Source organism: Cynocephalus volans, chromosome 8 (assembly GCF_027409185.1).
Source record: "Cynocephalus volans isolate mCynVol1 chromosome 8, mCynVol1.pri, whole genome shotgun sequence".
Lineage (NCBI taxonomy): Eukaryota > Metazoa > Chordata > Mammalia > Dermoptera > Cynocephalidae > Cynocephalus > Cynocephalus volans.
Window position 1 is genome coordinate 80,322,767 of NC_084467.1, and position 20,087 is coordinate 80,342,853.

Genomic DNA, 20,087 nt, shown 5'->3' on the forward strand with positions numbered 1-20,087 from the left:
CATCCTCCCATCCATACACAAACCACTTGCATCTGAATTTTTCTTATATAATTAACTTTATTGATTTTAGCTCTCGTATGGTATAGCTGTTATAGAAGCCATGTCTATTTTTTATTTTATCTATTTTTTGGCAGCTGGCCGGTATAGGGATATGAACCCTTGATCTTGATGTTACCAACACCACGGCTCTAACCAAATAAGCTAACTGACCAGCCTCCTCACTTGCACCGGAATTTATCTTCTGTCTTTCCCTCCTGTTACAAGGATGGGAATTTGAGTTCTTTTCAAAGGCCCGTCCTTTTCCTTGTGTTGGAGCCGTAACCTTTTTTTCACCCTGTTTTTCAGTAAAGGATTATCCCGGATCTTTACTTCAGTAACCGCTCTTTCAATCAATTTAGGACTCACGGAAGAAACCCGACCTCTTGCGCAAGCGCTGTGGCGGATTCCGTGGTGCCAAGGGCTTTATAGTGCGCATGAGCAACTAGAAGCTGCGCGGCGGGAAGTGTTGCGCAGGCGCATTTGGCTGACTCTCTAGGTGGGGAGCTCTTGCAAGCGGCAACCCAGGCATTTAGGGAGCCACAGAAGTCGTAATCTCTCCAATCGTGAGTTTCAGACCGTTTGTTCCATGGCGCGGGATTGTGAGGGATTAGAAACGAATTCTGGATCGTGACTGGTTTTGTAGCAATGCAGTTCCCTCTTCCGCCAGGTTGGGATCCCTCAGACCTGTGGCGGGAAAGTCGCGCGCCTGCGCACTAAGCATCTCGTTCGAGCTTGGGTCGGAGGAAAGCCCTTCCTAGCTGAGCTCGCGGGCCGGAGCTTCCCTAAAGAATCCCATTTATTCCCCTTTCTCTTTCTCTGCCCGGCGTTCGTGGCCGGTATCGTATTAGTTCTCTACCAACTTACGTGGGGCCTTGGATGAGCCTCCTGGCCCTCCCATTCAGTGGGCAAACGATTTCCTCCCTCAGCCCTTTCCTCAGGTGAAACAGCTCCCCTCCCTCACTTCGTCTCCCTCCCCCACGTTGTCCGGCAGGCTGGTGTCCACGCTCGCTGCATTAGCAGTCCCCTACCCGGTTCCCGCCGCCGCCGCTGCTGGTGAGGCTCCCCGACTGGGAGGCTCTCCCTTCGGCCCCCTGCAGGTATTTATGGAAGGTAAAAGTAAAGCAAAAGGAATTTCTTAGAAATGTCCACACTTTTCCTTACTTTGGGGATTTGGACATATGGTATGTTTTTAAATGTTTGCCCTTTTGGGGGCAGCGGCAGTTCTTAGTGTTTGGTTCAGTGAGTGATATAAACTTATCTTTTCCACTATTCTGATTTTCACAGCTGCTTTGCTCCCCCTGTGGATATGACCTCTTAGCTGGCATTTTGCATCCCAGTTGTTTTGTGAAGGAGGCGTCTTTGGGAATTCAGATGGATGAGCCAATGGCTTTTTCTCCTCTGCGTGATCGGTTTCAGGCTGATGGGTCTTTAAAAAAGTATGAGCAGAATTTTAAACTTCCAGGTATGTCTTTAATTCCAAAATGTACAATTCCAAAGTCGTACAGGCAACAATTCTGTGTTTTCCGATTGCTTTAAAATAAATAAATAAATGACTGAATCTTAGAGTTGTATGTTTATATAGGAGCATTTAGCAAATAAGAAAGGCTTCATAAATTCTAGATTTGCGATTGGACTGCATTTAGAATTGTAGTCCAACCTTGTCATTTTATTGAATTGTTTAGACCTTAGCAAGGTCTAAATATTAGCAACTAAGAACACAGGTTTGTTTATGCTCAAACTAGAGTTTCTCTTCTCCTAGACCTGTGTTCTTATCTCTACTCACCATACTGTATTAAGCTTGGGTTTATTTATTTATTTATTTATTTATTTATTTTTTGTCTTTTTCGTGACCGGCACTCAGCCAGTGAGTGCAGCGGCCATTCCTATATAGGATCCGAACCCGCGGCAGGAGCGTCGCTGCGCTCCCAGCGCTGCACTCTCCCGAGTGAGCCACGGGTTCGGCCCATTAAGCTTGGATTTAGAAGTCAGCACTGGAGAGATCTTCATTTAAGTTTTCAAAAACAGAATTCACTGACAAAAATAAATAAAATGTTTGTAGCAATAATAAAGCACCATCTCTCAGCATCCATCACACAGTGGTGTTTGACCATAAGCCACATGTTGGGGCGAGGCGGAGAGAGTTTTTAATAATACTTGATCTTGTATACTAGTATGTGTACCGTCATTCCTGCTCTAGCATAGTGCCTCGGACATAGTAGGCATTAAATAAATATTTGTTAAATAGAGGAGATCCAGTTGGCTGTATTTTTTTCCCCCTAAAATGTAGTTAAATCTTTTTTTCCATTTCTGTCAAGTGAATTTAGTGCTTGTCCAAAATATATTAATTTTGACCTTTCGTCAATGATAATATACTTTATACACGACAAAATAGACTTTAACCCACTCTAGAAAAATATGACATCAACTATTTTTGCTTTTTCACTAAAACCAAACTCATCTTTTGGGTCAACATTACCCTTCTTGATGTCCCTATTTTTGGTAATGAAAACCACCATTATCCCAGTTACCTATACTTAAAACTTTAAAGTTGTCTTCAGCTTATGCTTTATATCTGCTCCCCATATCCAGGTATCCAACTTTATCTTCTTTTTAATATGTATGGCACTGCTGCTGCTTTCCATTTCCACCACATTAATTCAGTCCCTTACAATTTGTTCCTGAGTTACAATGAAGTTTCTTAACCTAAACTGCCTGCATTCACTTCTTTTCCATTCTCTATTCAGTTCATCTTGTGCACTGTTACTACACTAGTCTTAAAATGCCACTTTCATCCATTTCCATGGATGCTGTCCCTCTTCCCTTCCGTTTTTCTTGCAATTTACCTGTTTTTCATAGTTGCTTTTCTTTGCTAGTTATTTAACACATAATATAATAATGTAGTCATTGTATTATTATTTTTGTATTGTTTAGCACTCTGTATTTTGTCTCTTAAGTTTATACTATAAGCTCCTTGAAGGCATTATCTCGTATAGTTTCTTACGTATGTTGTGTATTAAGCAGAGTGTGAATGGATGATTCTGACTTGGTTCTAGCATTACGTTCAGGAGAATGCTACTGTTCTTATATTTTGAAAATCTGCTGGGAAATAAAAAGTTGGGTAAATTTCATTCCAAATTTCAAAAGTTTTATAGCCTTTATTTTATGTACCAGAACACTGGACATTACAACTAGTGCCTGTGATAACATGCTGAAACTTGTTCATATGGTTCTTTTTTTATATGACCCTTAATAAAAGCTAAGGTTATATCAAAAACAACTTCAATTAGGAATGAAGCTGATGATGTCCAGGCATGTAATTGTCTCTTGATCAAATTTGTAAAGTAAATCAAATGAGATCACAATGGAGTTATGTACCTGGACCTCATCAGATTTACTTCCTATTGAAATTATGTTTTTGAGTGAATGGTAGGACTTTTTATATATTTCTACTTCCTGAAGGAAATAGTTTTCAAAAACATTGCATTGTGTTATTGTCATGCCATCTAGTGATGGCAGAACAAATTTTTGAGTTGTTTTACTTTAGTTTCTTCATTGTATTACATTCTGTGTAATAACAATGTCTATTAATATGTAATTCCAGTGTAGTAGAAATTTGGTGTGCATAATTCTGCTACTGTCATTTTTGTCTGTTAGTTCAAGAGGTATATGTGAGCTATAGCAACTTGATGGAGTTTTAACTATTCTTGTCATAATTTTAAGATTTATTAAAACTTTTTATTTTTAATTAATCATGTTTTAGAATTTATTTCATTGAGTTTTTTTAACTTAAGATACTATATACTTTTATTATGACCATAAATTCTGTTTCCTTCATAGGCATTAAAAAAGATATTGAGAAGCTTTATGAAGCTGTACCACAGCTTGGTAGTGTGTTTAAAATTAAGGACAAAATTGGAGAAGGTAACTTGGGTATACACTTTATTATATCTTCAAGTTTTTTTTCCCTTCTATTTTTCTTGTATAATCTTGATTTTTATTGTTATTTCTTACTCAAAAATATACCACATTTTAAAATACTGAGACCATGGTTATATTACTAATTATGGTAAGAGCTTTTCTTTATTCCCCCAGGAAGAAAGAAAGTTTAGAAAGTATTTACAGTAAAATGAACAGTCTTAGTCTACTATGCCATTAAAACAGTTTTTACAATCTGTTTTACCATTGATTCATTAACATTTTTAAAAACCAAGTATTGAAAAATCTAATAAATTGTTTTACAGGCACTTTCAGCTCTGTATATTTAGCCACAGCACAATTACAAGTAGGATGTGAAGAGAAAATTGCTCTAAAACACTTAATTCCAACAAGTCATCCTATAAGAATTGCAGCTGAACTTCAGTGTCTAACAGTGGCTGGGTAAGATATTTTAATTGAACTGGCTGTATATAATTTATAATATTTTAAAGTAGATGCTTAACAGAGATGAGATTGTACATGAATTAAACATTTTTCAGTCAGGTGTTTGCAATTTGTTAGCACTTTTCCTCTAACCTTGTAATGGTTAGTTAAATTTATATTCTTTTAGAGTGGATTTCCCTTGAGGCTCGGCTTGATTTCCTATTTGTTTGCTGTTCTTTTTTGTAACCTTCCTGCCAAATCATAAACCTTGGCTTCTATGGTCATGATTTTTTTTTTTTTTTTTTTTTTTTTGGTAATATAGAGAACTCATATTTCACATCTCCCCAACTATTGACAGCCTCATCTCATATTTTATTTAGAACAACAGAATCATCTGGCATATCTTTCTCCTTGGTTTTGCTCTGCTAGGTCATTTCTATCAACATATGGACATGATCTCGTATATTATCCCGTCTGAACTGCCCTCCATCTCCCAGCTATTCCATCATTTCTTTTGTTCCCTTTACAACCCAGATGTCTCAAAAATATCCACACATATTGTTTTCCCTTCCATACCCCCCTTTCACGTCACAGTTAGTGTGGCTGCTCTCCTCTCTGCATGACTCTAGGCACCATTTAACATAATTGATTTGAACCGTTGTCTTTTGATTTCTGTACTGCTGCACCTCCTTGTTTTCTTGCTGCTTCATTTGGCTTTTCATTTTCAGTATCCTTTGCCAGCTTTTCCTCTTCTACCTGATCCCTAAATGTTGGAGTTCCTCAGTGCTTGATTCTGGGTTTTCTTTCTGCATATTCCTCCTTAGAAAGTATCCTGCATTTCCACATGGTTTATAGTAACAGTTCCCAAAAGTATATATCTAGCCTCAGACCTTTTATCTTAACTGTAATAAGCAGATTTGTATATATCTACCTGCCTATGTCATATATCCACTTAAGTGCTTGATAACTATCTTAAATCTAATGTGCAAAAAACCAAATTTTAATCCACCTTCCCCTGCCAAAATCTCACCACAACAAATGTTCTCATCTGCCCGTCTCTGCAAATGACACCACCTTCTACCCAGTTGCTCAAGCTAGAAATCTAAGAATATCCTCATTTTCTTCATTTCTTTACTAAACTATCTGTCACCAAGTCCTGGCCATTTTGCCTCCAAAATATACCTAAAAACATTCATGTCCTTCTGTCTTCTCTTCCACTACCTCAGTCCAAGCCTAGACTACTACTATAGCCTGCTTCTTCTCTTCCCCCTTTAATCCCATCTTTATACAGCAGCCAGAGTGATCTTTAAAATATGATATATGTATGTATGTAACATAAATTGGATGTTAGTTCCACCGTGTACAATCTTTCAATGGCTTCCCAATGTACTTTAAAAAAAAATCAACCTTAACTTATGCCAGTTTTCCCATCTCCCTCATTGCACTCCAGTTTCTTTAGCTCCTCAAATTTGTCCCAAGAGCTTTCTTACCTTAGGACCACAGCTAAAACTGTTTCCCCATTCAGGAAGACGTCTTCCAGTCTTTGTATGCTGATGCCTCATCTTTCTGATGTGAGCAAGAGTGGTTTCTACTTCAAAGAAGTCTTCTCTGAATTAGATTCTCCTATTTTTTTTAACTGTTACAACACCTTTTGATTTCTTTCAAAATCCTTAATCATAATCTGTCATTTTCTGTTATCTTGTTTATTATCTGTATTGTCCACTAGGTAGTAACTCCTTGAGGACAGAAATTGTGTTAATTTTATTCATTATAGCATCCCTAATGTCAAACATAGTGCTTGGCAAATAACAGTGCCGGCTAACTATTTATTGAATGAATGAATGAGCCTATTTCTATGTTTTACCCCTGTTTATTATAAAAGACAAAAAGATGAGATGGCCTCTCTAAGACGTGATTGCATACATTCTAGTCCCCTGAATAAGATCATTCCTTTTTCCATACTTCAACTATTTCCCTTTACCACTTTTTCTTCTCTATGTTTCAAAAAAGTGCATGCTAAATATAAATATGTCTTTATTTGGTCTTGCAGTGGAATCAGGCAGATCACCTTTCTGCTCTGCTTTCGTTGTATTCTATTTTCTCTTCATGATTCCTGTTTTTCCTCTTCCTTTCCACTTAAATTGCTTTCTGAAAAATTACCAGTTAATTTCTCTTTGCCAAACTAAGTCTTCCCTTGGTTCTCATTCTCTTTGATCTTCAGGCTGGTCACCCCTTCCTTCATAACTCCTCACTTTGGTGTCCCTTCCTTATTTTGCCCTCTACCTTCAAACTTTTTCCAAGGCTTAGTTATTTCTTCTGTCTTCATTTTCACAACTTTAGATATCACTTCTCTGCAAGTACTCTTACTGACCTCTCACTTGCCACTTAAGATTTAGTCCCAAACCTACATAGCTCTGTCAAAATGTCAAGGTCTTGGTTTTAGATGCTTATGTTCCTGGTTTTTCTACTTTTTTTTCTTTTTTTTTTTTTTTGGTATCCACATTGTTTTATTTACTTGGGCTCAAAAATCAAAAGTTGATGGAAATCAACTTTACCCTCTTTTCCTCATCTTTTATGAAGCAGTGTAGCATAGTGATTAAGAGCATAAATCTGGAGCAAACTGGATTCAAATCTTGCCTCCATGATTTACTAGTTTAGTCACCTTGGAGAAGTTTCTTAACTTCTCCTGCCTCAATTTCCTCATCTGTAAAAAGGAGGGAAGGAACAATAGCACCTTCCTCATAGGGTTGTTGTGAAGATTAAGCAGATTTGATGAATGTTTATTAAACGTATAAGTGTTTAGTTTTTTGTTTTTGTTTTAAATTCCTATATAAAGATGACCAGTAAGGGGATCTCAACCCTTCACTTGGTGTTGTCAGCACCACGCTCAGCCAGTGAGCCAACTGGTTATCTCTATATAGGATCAGAACCCGTGGCCTTGGTGTTATCAGCACCGCACTCTCCCGAGTGAGCCATGGGCCGGCCCAACATGTACGTGTTTAATAAATGTAAGTTATTATTTTTTAATTTATTATTACCATCTTATCTGCTACTAAGTCTCATTAATTCATTCTTATCTTTTTCTTTCCTTCTCATTTTGCCACTTTCCTAGTTAAAACTAATTATCTCATATCTGAATTATTATAGTAACCTCATAACTGGCACTATTTTTGTTTTAAAAGAAAACTTTCTCGTACAAGTCAGTTAAATGTTTATACTCTTATATGATGATGATTTTAAATCAGTTTTTTAGCAATATGTATACATTGCTAAAATTACATTTTAAAAAAATTAAGCATAAAGTTTAGTTCATTTGACCTTTCCTCTAAAGTTCATTGTGCATTTTTCCACTAGGGGGCAAGACAATGTCATGGGAGTTAAATACTGCTTTAGGAAAAATGATCATGTGGTTATTGCTATGCCATATCTGGAGCATGAGTCCTTTTTGGTAGGTTTTAATATTTCTTGAGTTTTTATTAGCTAAACATTTAATTGAAGACAATTTTATGACCTCATTCATAACTTTATTTTAGGACATTTTGAATTCTCTTTCCTTTCAAGAAGTACGGGAATATATGTTTAATCTGTTCAGAGCTTTGAAACGCATTCATCAGTTTGGTATTGTTCACCGTGATGTCAAGCCCAGCAATTTTTTATATAATAGGCGCCTGAAAAAGTGAGTATGAAGAGTTTCCAGAAAATTTTTATACTTGAATGAATTTGTGCTATGGAGTCTATCTCTTAGACATAGAATATACTCCCAACAGCCATACACAAATTATTTCTGTTTCAAATTTTCATTGTGATTGGGGAAGGGTAATGCATTGAAGAAGAAGGTAAAATTATATCAGTAAAGCATTGTACATCATGAGATGTACCATGGTTCAGCAGAAATAGCACTTAGCTAAAAGAGACTTAGTAGTCCTTTTTAATCTTACATATGTCTCTCATCTCTGGGCTTCATTTTTCTTTTCTAGTAAATGAGAGACTCATACTACATGATAGCCAATTCCTTGTTTTAACACTCAAGTTCTATTTTTATGTATATTTTTATGCTGATTATTATGTAGAGGCATAAGCTGAAAATAAATACCGCTATTTGTACAATGAATCATATTAAATATGGTAAGAAGATTAAAACTATACCTTCTTTCTTGGGATATTGAACTCTTGACCTTTCTCTTTAATTTTCTTTAATTAAATCAGATTTTAAAACCGTCATTTTAGTTTATTTTCTTTTAAACATTTTAAACTAGAAATTATCTGCTATGGTGCTATCTCTGCCCACATCAGAGAACAAAAGATTGTGCTCATATCGTGCATTCTTCTTCTGCCTTGTCAGCACAGGCCACTGAAAAAAGAAAAGGTTAATTGATTTATTGTGGGAATTATCTTTCCTTAATTTTCGACCCTAGTTAGCTCTTAAATCCTTACTTTGGACAACTTTTTTTTTCCCCTTGAAATGTTATAAATTCTTAATTGATCTCAAAAAGAATTAACAGTTTTTATGGGTATGACTTGAGAGTATTATGATATTTCTAAGCTTTAATTGTACCAGAGAAATAAAAATGCTTAATTTTGTTTCTTAGGTACGCCTTGGTAGACTTTGGTTTGGCCCAAGGAACCCATGATACGAAAATAGAGCCTCTCAAATTTGTGCAGTCTGAAGCTCAGCAGGAAAGTTGCTCACAAAACAAATCCCACATAATCACAGGAAACAAGATTTCATTGAGTGGCCCAGCACCTAAGGAGCTGGATCAGCAGTCCACCACAAAAACTTCTGTTAAAAGACCATACACAAATGCACAGATTCAGGTTAAACAAGGAAAAGATGGAAAGGTTCTACCTCTTTTATTTCTTAAGTACTAGCACTGTTTTAGAAATGTACTCCTTCATCCAACAGAGGGAGATATAATACTAGTATAGTACTTGCAATTAAAAAAAGGTTTTTTTACATTTATTATATGTATTCAGTTGATTAGATTTTCACTAAGACTTGTACTGAATCATTTTACTTACTATTTTTAAACAAATTTACTTTGTTGTTGGGCCGGCCCGTGGCTCACTCTGGAGAGTGCGGTGCTGATAACACCAAGGCCACGGGTTCGGATCCTATATAGGGATGGCCGGTTGGCTCAGTAGCTGAGCGTGGTGTTGACAACACCAAGCCAAAGGTTGAGATCCCCTTACCGGTCATCTTTTAAAAAAAAACAAATTTACTTTGTTGGTTTATAATGTCTTTATGTATTACAAAATTACATTATATGACAAAAATGGAAATAATAAACTTTCTCTGCATGTTATAAAGTTCAGTTTAATTATCCTTTTTAAAAGAAAGCATTAGTTATAGGGGACTAATTCTGAAGTGTCTATCTCCATTTTAGCTGCACATCAAAATGTAACATCCATGCAGGTGGTTTTTGGATTTTTTTTAGTTATATATATTTGTGGACTATGATAACATTGTGTGGATGTTAAGAGTTCTGTCTAGACTATTTTCTCCTTTCACAGAAGTGTCTGGGTGCCTGAGAATGACTTGGATGCAGCTGTTTTTGTTTCATGTCACTTAACTCTTTCAAAGCTATGGCAGAGTACAGCTGGCAGAAAGTGTTACAGATATAATCCTTATTTTCCTTGTTTTTGTTGGTATTGTAGGAGGGATCTGTAGGCCTTTCTGTCCAGCGCTCTGTTTTTGGAGAAAGAAATTTCAATACACACAGCTCCATTTCACATGAGAGCCCTGCAGTGAAAGTAAGTAATGTAGCTTAATAGTGCAATGGTCAGTCAGTCATATACTGAAGAGTATTTAGGTAATGACTGGATTAGAATTTATTAAGTAGAGTTTGGTTTTAACAGAAGGTATTATGGCTTTGAGCACTTACTCAAAACTTCTATTTTCTTCAGGTTTTTTCTGAACTTTTCTAATGGAATTTTTCGTCATTTTTGGTTAGCTGACTATTGTTGCTCTTTCTCTAGAAGAACATTTAGAACATTAGGGACTCTTCTGTCATCATTGCTAGAATGTGAACTCCCAACACCTAACATAGTTCTTACACACAGTTGATAGAGTACAGACGTTTGTAAAGTTAAAATTGTCAATGTTAGATGATTTTAAATTGACTTATGGTATCCTGTGAAAGTTAAACAGCATGAGCAACAAATTAAAACTCAGATTTTAGCCAGTGTAATTGTGCAGTTTATGGTTCTGAAATGGAGTTAGACACTAGAATGTTACATTTATACTTTTGTAATATATCAAGAAAGGTTCTAATAAAGTGTAAGTCAAATATTTACCAAATTAGGACTAAGTAAATTTTAATATAAGTTTATTTGACAGAAAAACCCAAGAAAACCTTAAATATTTTAGTAGACACCTGTTTATTTACTATCCAATATGATATTTAGCAGTTTTTATACTTTGCTATTGCTTTTTGCCATACTAGCATTTGAAGACATCATATTAGATGTCATGATAATAGAAAATATGACTTTTCTTTTACAGATCATGAAACACTCAAAGACTGCAGATGTAGTATCAAGAAAGTTAGCGACAAAAAAGAAGGTTATTTCTACAAAAGTAATGAATAGTGGTGTGATGAGGAAAATTGCCGGTTCTTGCCCAGCTAGCCTGACCTGTGACTGCTATGCCACAGATAAAATTTGCAGTATTTGCCTTTCAAGGTAAGGATGTTGCTATAAAATCACCAGTATGCTGTCAGACAAGATTAGAAATTACATTGATTTTGGTGGGCAATTGATTTAGGGAGTGAAAGGGAAAAACACAGATCTGTGAACTATACAAGCATTGATGCAGATCAGTACATTGAAGAGTAAATGGTATGCATATGCTCTTTGGAAAACATTTGCTGTTCTGTGCAGATAACTTGGGAGGATGGCGCAGAGAATAGTTTTATTAAAAAATTAGAATTGCACAATTTGCTTGCCAATGTACTGTTTTCTATTTCTCTCTTTATTCCTGCCTATGTGGAATAAAGTAATAGAGCTCCTCTCCTACTCCTACCTCCAATTCTTTGCCTCATAACTTTTTTCCTTCAAGACTTGGCTTTCACAAAACTTTTCCAGATTAACTCAAAAATATAAGTGAATAAGTATATCAGTAATCATCCCAAACAGAAATTAACTTTATGCAAATTCCTGTTGTGCTCTATTTTTCTATTATGGATTTTATCATCTACTATCTTTTTATGTTTAAAAGTTACCTTAAAACCTTTCTGGAGTAAGGCCAGGGAACGAGTAGTGGGGAAAAAAACCCAATAGAAGCAAAATACAGGATGTTCATCACAGTAGATTATCATTTGCTTTATAATTTTTATTTATATAAATATCAAGGCAAAGATTATTTTGTACTAAATTGATAAATGTTGTTTTTTGGACTTAAATAGTTCGACTTTAACATAACTAGAGAAATCTCATTTCTTCATCATAGGGGTCAGCAGGTTGCTCCTAGGGCAGGTACACCAGGGTTCAGAGCACCAGAAGTCTTGACAAAGTGCCCCAATCAAACTACAGGTATGTCGCACTGGAAGTACAGAACCCAATTCAAATGAATGGTCTCAGATTTATTTTATGGTCTTTGTCTTTTTACGACTAATATGTGAGCACAATTTTAGCAGTGTGGCATTCCCATTTTTGGGATAATGCTATTCTTTATGAAAGTTTCTAATGCTAGTGTTGCCTTTTTTTTTTTTTTTTTTTTTTTTTTGGCAATTTTTTCAATAGATTACATTTTGCTTATCCATTTACAAGATGATTTTGTCAGAGATTTTAACATCATCTTCGTGAGCGGGGGTGGGGGGAGTTATGTTTAGAAGTTTTGCCAACTAAAGACTTGCAGCATTTCATCTGTTTGCCTAATACCTCAAAAGTTTTCTGTGCTGCAGATATAATTGTGTTTGAAAATTATTTTGAAAACAATATAATAGTAGTTAAAAGATTTTTTAAAAGAAAAAGAAGTCTTCTATAATCTAAAAAGTTGTTATGGAGCCAGAAACCCGGAAATATCCTGTTGAATGAATAGGTGAATCCTTCTGTTCAGTTGGATTATGAGCTTTGAAGAAATACGTTCATTGTCTGTCTGTTCTCAGCTCACTAATGATGCAAAAATGAATGAGACCATCTGCTCACACTATTTAAGACATACTCTCAAATAATTATAAAATAACCTATTGAGTATGGTGGTAAAACTATACAGAGTATGTGAGGGGTATCTAACTTTCCTAACCAGAGGGGATTATGGAAGGTAGTTCATGGGAGAGATGACCTCTGAGATTAGAATGTAAATTAGGAAGGGGATTAGCATTGAGGCATGAGATGAGGAGCTCAAGAAACAACATAGTCTAGTCACACTGGAAACTATAAAAGTTTAGTGTTGCTAGAATAAAATGCAAGTCAAAGAATGGTGAGAAATAAACTTGGAAAGAGGAGGACAAGATCAGATCACACTTGCTAAACAGCTTGGATTGTATACTGTAGATGTTGGAAAGTTATTCAAGGGAAAGAGATGGTAATATTGTATTCTAGTAGGTTCATTCTGGGAGGTGTGCAGAGAGGATAGATTTTGGAGACTGGCAGCCTACAGTGTCAGGGTGAGAGACGATGAAAGCATGAATGAGGGCATTGATAACAGGAATGAAAAGAAAGGTAAAGGATTGGAAAGGCAGAGCTTGGTGAGTAATTGGATGTGGAATTTGGGTGTGGGATGGTGAGGGAAAATGACATCTAGTTTACGAGATTCTTATCTTGAGGGACTTAGATGTGTACCAGTAACCAAGGTGTAGAATAAAAGAGAAGTAACTGGTTTGTAGAGACAGATAAGTTTGGTTTGGGGCAAAATTGGTTTGAGATACTTGTGGGACTTCCAGGCAGAGATGTTCAGCAAAATAAAAGTAAAATCTGAATCACAAGGAAGGAGCTGGGCTGGAAATACAGTTGTGTGTCATCATTATATAAATGGTAGTTGAAGCTGTGAAGTGGATGGACCACTCAGGGAGACCATACAGGGGATAGAGGTTGGAATTCTAAGGAACCTCAGCACTTGGGAAGGACTTGGAGAAAACATGGAAGGAGCAGGCAGAGGTACAAAGGGAACTAAGAAAGACAAGTGATTGAGTGGCCAAGGGAATAGAGAGCAAATAACTTGGTGATACGAGGAGTTCGACAATTAGGAGAGGACATGTCCGTAAAAGAAAAAATGAGCTTCTTAACATGAGGCTGAGCTGAATGTTAACTGTCAGAATTCTGGAGATTAAAATTTCTATAACAGTAGTTGGTGTTAGTATCTGGCTGAAGAAGAGGTTCTAATGTTCAATATTTTTCACTAAAATGAAAATATTTTTGCTCCTATCGTGTATTTCTTAAGGAGCATCCAGATTTTTTTTCCCACATAGCTATTTTTGGATTTCTTTTGATCTTATAAAATGTGCATTTACTTAGTGTTTTCTGATAGTGAAATATCCTTTTAAACTTACCAACATGTTGTTCAAGACAGGAAACATTATATTTTGTAGTAAGGATATTGAATCAGGGATTCTTGATCCTACCTGTACATTAAAGTCACCGGAGGAACTTTTAAAAAATACCTGCTCTGGAACTAGGCAATCAGAATCTCTGAGGAATTGGGCCTGGGCCTGGGCCTCCAAGTTTATTAAGACTCCCAAGATGATGCTAACGCACAGTAAAGATCAAGAACTACTAGTTTAGATAATAAAATTATAAATTTGGAATCTGTTTTTTTAAAGTTTGTTTTCTGTTACAGCAATTGACATGTGGTCTGCAGGTGTCATATTCCTTTCTTTGCTTAGTGGACGATATCCATTTTATAAAGCAAGTGATGACTTAACTGCTTTGGCTCAAATTATGACAATTCGGGGATCCAGGGAAACTATCCAAGCTGCTAAAACTTTTGGTAAGCAGTTTTATATTACAGAACAAAAGAAATGCCTTTTATTATCTCCTAAAAATCACTTAATAAATTATTATGAAATTCTCTTTATAAACATATTCAATGTTCATAAAGTTCTCTAATCTTAGGTAGAAGTTTTTCTCAATTGCTTTAGAATAAAGTACATTCTTGTAAGAAAATAATTTATCATCACTTCTCCATATTTGTAATTATTTAATGTTATTAAGCACAAAGTATTACACTGGTCCAGTACTTAAAGCTCAACTTTATAATCTTAAACAAAAGAGTAAGGAATAAAATCTTAACTCCCTTTGGTTTGACTTTTATTACATAAATATTTTTAATAATATATTTTAATTTTCTTACTGTATATTAAGCATCAGGAGCTCTACTTAGTACTGAAAATGTCCTTTCCTTAAATGATCTTAGTCTAAAGTAACAAGTAAACAGTTAATTAGGAAGAGAATAGAAATGTCTATGGTTAGGGTAGCAGAGAAGTAAAATGAATAGCACACATTTACTTTTGGAATATTAGGGTTAGTGTAGCTGAGAAGTGAAATGAATAGAACACATTTACTTTTGGAATATTATTGTAAGCATATATTGGACATGGGCAATTATCTTCATAGCCATATAAGTTCTTCAAGACTGGGATATGCCTTGTACTTAATAGGGCACCTGAGAATTATCTCAGCCTTTCTCTGACCAACAGCCTGAACTTAAGAGTCCACCTTGTGTTTATTCTCCAAGCACAATTATAGCTAATACTTTACAAGGGATGGGTATGATTGAATCAGTTTTCTACCACAAAATACGGAACTCTCCTATGGGACAAAATCAGCCTACCCGAAGAGTAGTTGGGCTGCCTTGTGCCCAGCCCCAGCATCAGTGAGTCTTAACCTGGGGTGATAGCAGAAGTATCTGAGAAACTTCAAGAAATACATATGCCTGCCCCATTCCTGGAAAATATAATTCAGAAAAATACGATAGTTAGGAAGGCTCCAAGCTTGTTAGTTTGAAAAGATAAATGATTTTGACCAAGAACCACTGCTTAGGCACCAGTGCTGTGGTCTAATCCACAAGAAAAACTTAGTGGTGGTTGTGAAGAAAGCTTCCTAATACAGGCTTGCAAAAGAATGTTTCTGCAGCAAAGTCAATCTACAACTTGTACCTATCTCGTACCTGTTATAAAAAAATTTGTTTGAGGAGGATGAAATAATAATACAAAGGAAAAGTGACCATGTATGGAAAGCAAGATTGATGTCTTGGGAATGGTATTCTTAACATAATAATAAACATAACATGACTGTTTATTCTCAACTAATTGAGGAAAATTTCATCTACTATTAAATAACTTTAAGGTAAGTTTATGAACAAGAAGTTCATCAGTCAACATGAAAACATTTTATTGATGAGCTTTAATCTCCCCTTTTGGGGAGTTATGAGGGCCAACAATGGAAGTACAACATCTGACAAAAATATTCCACGGCAAGTGCCGTGATAGCAGGCAAGGGCATTTAGAGATTTACCATTGTAATGCTTGTTCTCATATTTAAAAAATAATAATTCTATATAGCACTTTTCTCAGTTTTATTAGTATGACTTCTGTAGTTTCAGTCAGATTTTACTATAACTTTGGGCTGAGTACAGAAGACTCAAAACCTCAACAGATATAACTATGTTCCCCTATATAACCTAAAGAAATGACTTGCCTGAAATTAGCAGTGAGAGCACGTATGCTTCTCTTGTGTGTAACCTGTTCCACTGTCCTCAACCCTTAGACCTGGCCCAATTGTAGGTTGTCATTAAGTACTTGTTGAATTGTGCTAAATAAATTCAAAATAAAAACCTTGAGCTAAAACAAATTCCTGACACACAGAAGTCTGTAATAACGCTTTGATTGAATGTGTTAGTTTAAATTATTTTCCCTGAATATTTTAAATGAACCCTGTCTTTGGTCATGTAAAAAAAATAACTTGGGCATATTGTGTAACTTGTGGACATGCTATAATATATACTGATAATTATTTCATGACTTTAGAGCAAGCTAATAAATTAATGAATAAAACTTTATGACTATTCTCTGGCTACAATTTCCTAAAGAGAATAGGAATGATAGAATAGATTTAAAAGTTAGAGAGGATTGGCATGATGTACCCTCATCAAACTTGGTTTTTGATCATTTGTTACCTGCCTTAGTACACCAGTCCAGTAGTTAGATCAGAATATGTAAAGGTAACTTTTTATTATCTAGAGCTAGGTTAATTGCTTGGTTGACAATCTGCATACCCCAGAAGGGAATCTGAATGTGTTGTGCTACTCATTGTTCATAGCCACATTTATATTTAATAAGGAAATCTAAGGCAAAGGTAATACATGATTACCTATTCGTGCACTTAACTTATTTTTGCCATGTTTGATAATAAACTTGTCAAGAAGTTATTTCAAAAACATTTATATTTTTAAAAACTGAGATCTGGTTTGCTTATTAATTTATTCAGAAACATTATTGGGGCTTCTTGTGTACCATATGTGTACTATTGTGAGTCTCTGCTCTTGTAGAGCTTAAATTCTAGTGAGGGAGAAAAAGTAAATATGTACTTTCAGACAGAGATGAGTAGTTATTGAGAAAGATAAAAGGAGAAAGGGGGTGAAGAGGGCTCAGCTATTTAAGATACATTCGTCAAGAACAGCATCTCTAAGGATGTGACATTTGAACAGAGATGTTCAAATGAATAATTTCTTTTTGTCCAGTCCAACAAATACTAATTGAGCACCTAATATATACCACACATTGTCTAGGATTTGGGAGTTCAAAGATGAATAAGACGGCCCCTATCTTCAAAGAGCTCACAGTCTAGGAGGTGAGACAGATAAACATTTTATCAGGTACAAAATAGAATAGCAAAAGTAATAGTGGAACTCGTCCCAGGATACAGCAGAAGCTTAAAGTAATCAATTGTTTCTGAGAGTGTCAGGCCTCACAGATGTTATTCTCAAGCTGAGTGGCAATGTAAGTGGAGGTATCTTGGGTACACAAAGAGTATGGGGCATTCTAGGCAAAAACAAGAGCCATGTAGTCAAAGCCATAGAGGCCTGGAAGAGGATGTGGTGGGTGGGAGCTGTAGCTGGTTAGAGATTACAGAAAGATAAGATGAAGCTGGAGAAGTTGGCAGAGTCAGGTGAGTACCTGGCATAGCGTAGTAAGTCACTGTTTCTATGTACTATCTCCCAATTTTTGGTTTGGCTTTCAACCATGTAGTTCAAACACAACTTAAATACAGCATGTGGTGCTCTATCTTATATTCAGAGTGTGTATCTATATATATCATGAATCACATGGTTGGACTTGCGTGTATCTCATGAGAGAGGCTTCTGATATATTCAAATTATATAATATATGTATTTTTTTTCTTTTAGGCAAATCAGTATTATGTAGCAAAGAAGTCCCAGCACAAGACTTGAGAAAACTCTGTGAGAGACTCAGGGGTATAGATTCTAAAACTCCCAAATTAACAAGTGATATACAAGGACCTGCTTCTCATGACCCAACTTTTTCAGAGAAGACTGACCATAAAGCTTCTCACAACATACAAACACCTCAAGTACAACACTCAGGGAATTCATTATATGAACGGGACAGTAATGGCTGTGGAAGTCGTTTTGATGAGTATATTGCCAGTTTAAAAGGCTGGGGTGAGGTACCTGATGAAGCTTATGACCTGCTGGATAAACTTCTAGATCTGAATCCAGCTTCAAGAATAACAGCAGAAGAAGCTTTGTTGCATCCATTTTTTAAAGATATGAGCTTATGATTATTGTTCTTCATTTAATGTTTACTGTTTTGTATTGTGAGGTGGAGTAGAAAGCGTTTTTTGTAACAGCTGTAAGTTCTTGTTTAGAGACCAGGGCAGGATGAGTAATTTATTTTAAAATTTTAGTATTTGCTCTGGTGGCAGATTCTAAAATATACGAGGGTACTTCAGAAAGTTTGTGGAAAAATAAAATTGAAAGATCATACAAATCTTTCCAAAAACTTTTTGAAGTACCGTCGTTGATTAAGCTTACTTAAAGTGGCAGGGATAGTTCTTTGGACTAACAATGTGATCTTTGAGTTAAACCCACACAAATAGAATCAGATTTTTAGTTTCCCTAATTACTTTTTACTGCCATATGCAGAAAAAGGAGCAGTTTTAGCCCAGTACATAAGGGTTCAAGGTACAGGTCTTAAAATTAGTGGATGTGATAGGAACTAAATGAATCCAAAGACTTAGTTTACTGATTTCTTAGCACTATGAGCTCTTTGTTCTTTTGGAAAACTCAATCTGGTGAAGGTGCTCTAACCATTTTGTAGGTAAAGAAATAATTTTCTAGATGTATGTATTATACCTTTTATAAACACTAAAACAATGAGGAAGTATTAGTCATGGGGCAAAATATCACTTAAAATTGAATTTATCTGTTTTTATTTTTTTATTTTATTTTATTTTTTTTTTTGAAAAAACAAACAAATCTTTATTGTCTAGATATATAAAAAAAATCCCCCCCAAAAGATGCTATTCTCTCATTTCCCCATCTTCTTCTTCTTCTTCAACACCTCTGATATAAAGCACATTATTACACCTTATTAAAACTTCACCCAGATGTCCAGACAATGCTCCATCTATGTATTCTTCTGTATTTGCAAGCTGCATGTTCATATAGCCATCTACAGATACCAGGTAGCCCTTGTACTCCATTCCCCACTTAAGTTTCACCATCACTGGCTTTCCTGTTAATCCATTGAGGAAAGGTTTGGGATTGAGGGGTAAACTCATCGCGACTACGGGCGATTCTGCAGGCTATTTGCCACCGACCCAGCTGCCGCCCCGTCCCTTGTGACTGGAGCAGCTACCGCAGGTCCCGAACCCCTGAGCCTCCGAATTTATCTGTTTTTAAATAGTATTTCATGGAAGCATTTTTGTGTGAATTGCCATGTTTTTCTTAAGGGTTTCTCTTGGTTTTTCTTCCTTCTCTGCCCCCACATAACACATTCTCCTTGGAAATTATATGGTGCTTACCACAAAGTTTCTGGGTGCTTTATTAAATTTTGCATGTGTTTATAGTTGGCAACTTAAAATAATGCATATACTGGTTGATAAGGGGAAGCTGCAGGACCAAAGTGAAGATTGATAGTCCAAAATGCTTTTCTTTTTTTCTTTTGAGTGTGTATGTTTTTTCACACTATCTTAGGTATAATTAGGTAGCTGCTAAAAGGAAAAGTGAACACAGATTGGGAATGTTATTAGAGATTTATTCTCTGCCTAGAGCCATCCAATTCTCTATGTACTGTTTTGACTAAGTTGGTCCTGCTCAGAAAAGAATGATTACTGGAGTCTTAGGTGGGTTGGAAAAAGAGAGAATGAAGTAGCAGAAAAGGACCTAAGATAGAGGTTTATATGTTATTAACATTCCAAGATGATATATATATGAATGACAGCCTGACACACTTTCTATTGGAAATAAGTCTGGGGAGATGAATCTGCTGGGAAGTTTCCCCTAGCTTAGGGACATATATTCATTTTGCTATTTTGAGTATTGATAACTCAGTATGTCTGCCTAATCGGGTAAGTACGATGGAGTGTGTATATACACATGCACACATACACACCATGACCGTTGATCTGCTCTCTTATACTTTAACCTTTTAAAAAAAAATTGATGTTCTTGAATTTGTATGTTTAATAAAGTTATCCTTTTATGTTTTTTATGTCACATTACTCATTTG

At 35.8% G+C, this 20,087-nt stretch overlaps 2 protein-coding genes across 2 annotated transcripts; one reads left to right on the forward strand and one right to left on the reverse strand.

Moving 5' to 3' along the window:
* The first annotated feature begins 1,395 nt into the window (after nucleotides 1-1,395).
* CDC7 (cell division cycle 7) lies at nucleotides 1,396-18,135 on the forward strand. The gene is made up of 11 exons (XM_063106758.1): nucleotides 1,396-1,501; nucleotides 3,877-3,960; nucleotides 4,281-4,416; nucleotides 7,753-7,846; nucleotides 7,932-8,074; nucleotides 8,988-9,237; nucleotides 10,054-10,149; nucleotides 10,901-11,079; nucleotides 11,846-11,928; nucleotides 14,174-14,323; nucleotides 17,741-18,135. Exons 1-11 carry the CDS (start codon nucleotides 1,411-1,413, stop codon nucleotides 18,133-18,135), a joined length of 1,701 nt encoding a protein of 566 aa, XP_062962828.1. The 5' UTR covers nucleotides 1,396-1,410.
* Nucleotides 18,136-18,815: 680 nt separating this feature from the next.
* LOC134384936 (small nuclear ribonucleoprotein F) lies at nucleotides 18,816-19,230 on the reverse strand. Its single transcript, XM_063106754.1, has one exon. The coding sequence runs from the start codon at nucleotides 19,135-19,137 to the stop codon at nucleotides 18,877-18,879; it is 261 nt and encodes an 86-aa protein (XP_062962824.1). The 5' UTR covers nucleotides 19,138-19,230; the 3' UTR covers nucleotides 18,816-18,876.
* Between the last annotated feature and the right edge of the window lie 857 nt (nucleotides 19,231-20,087).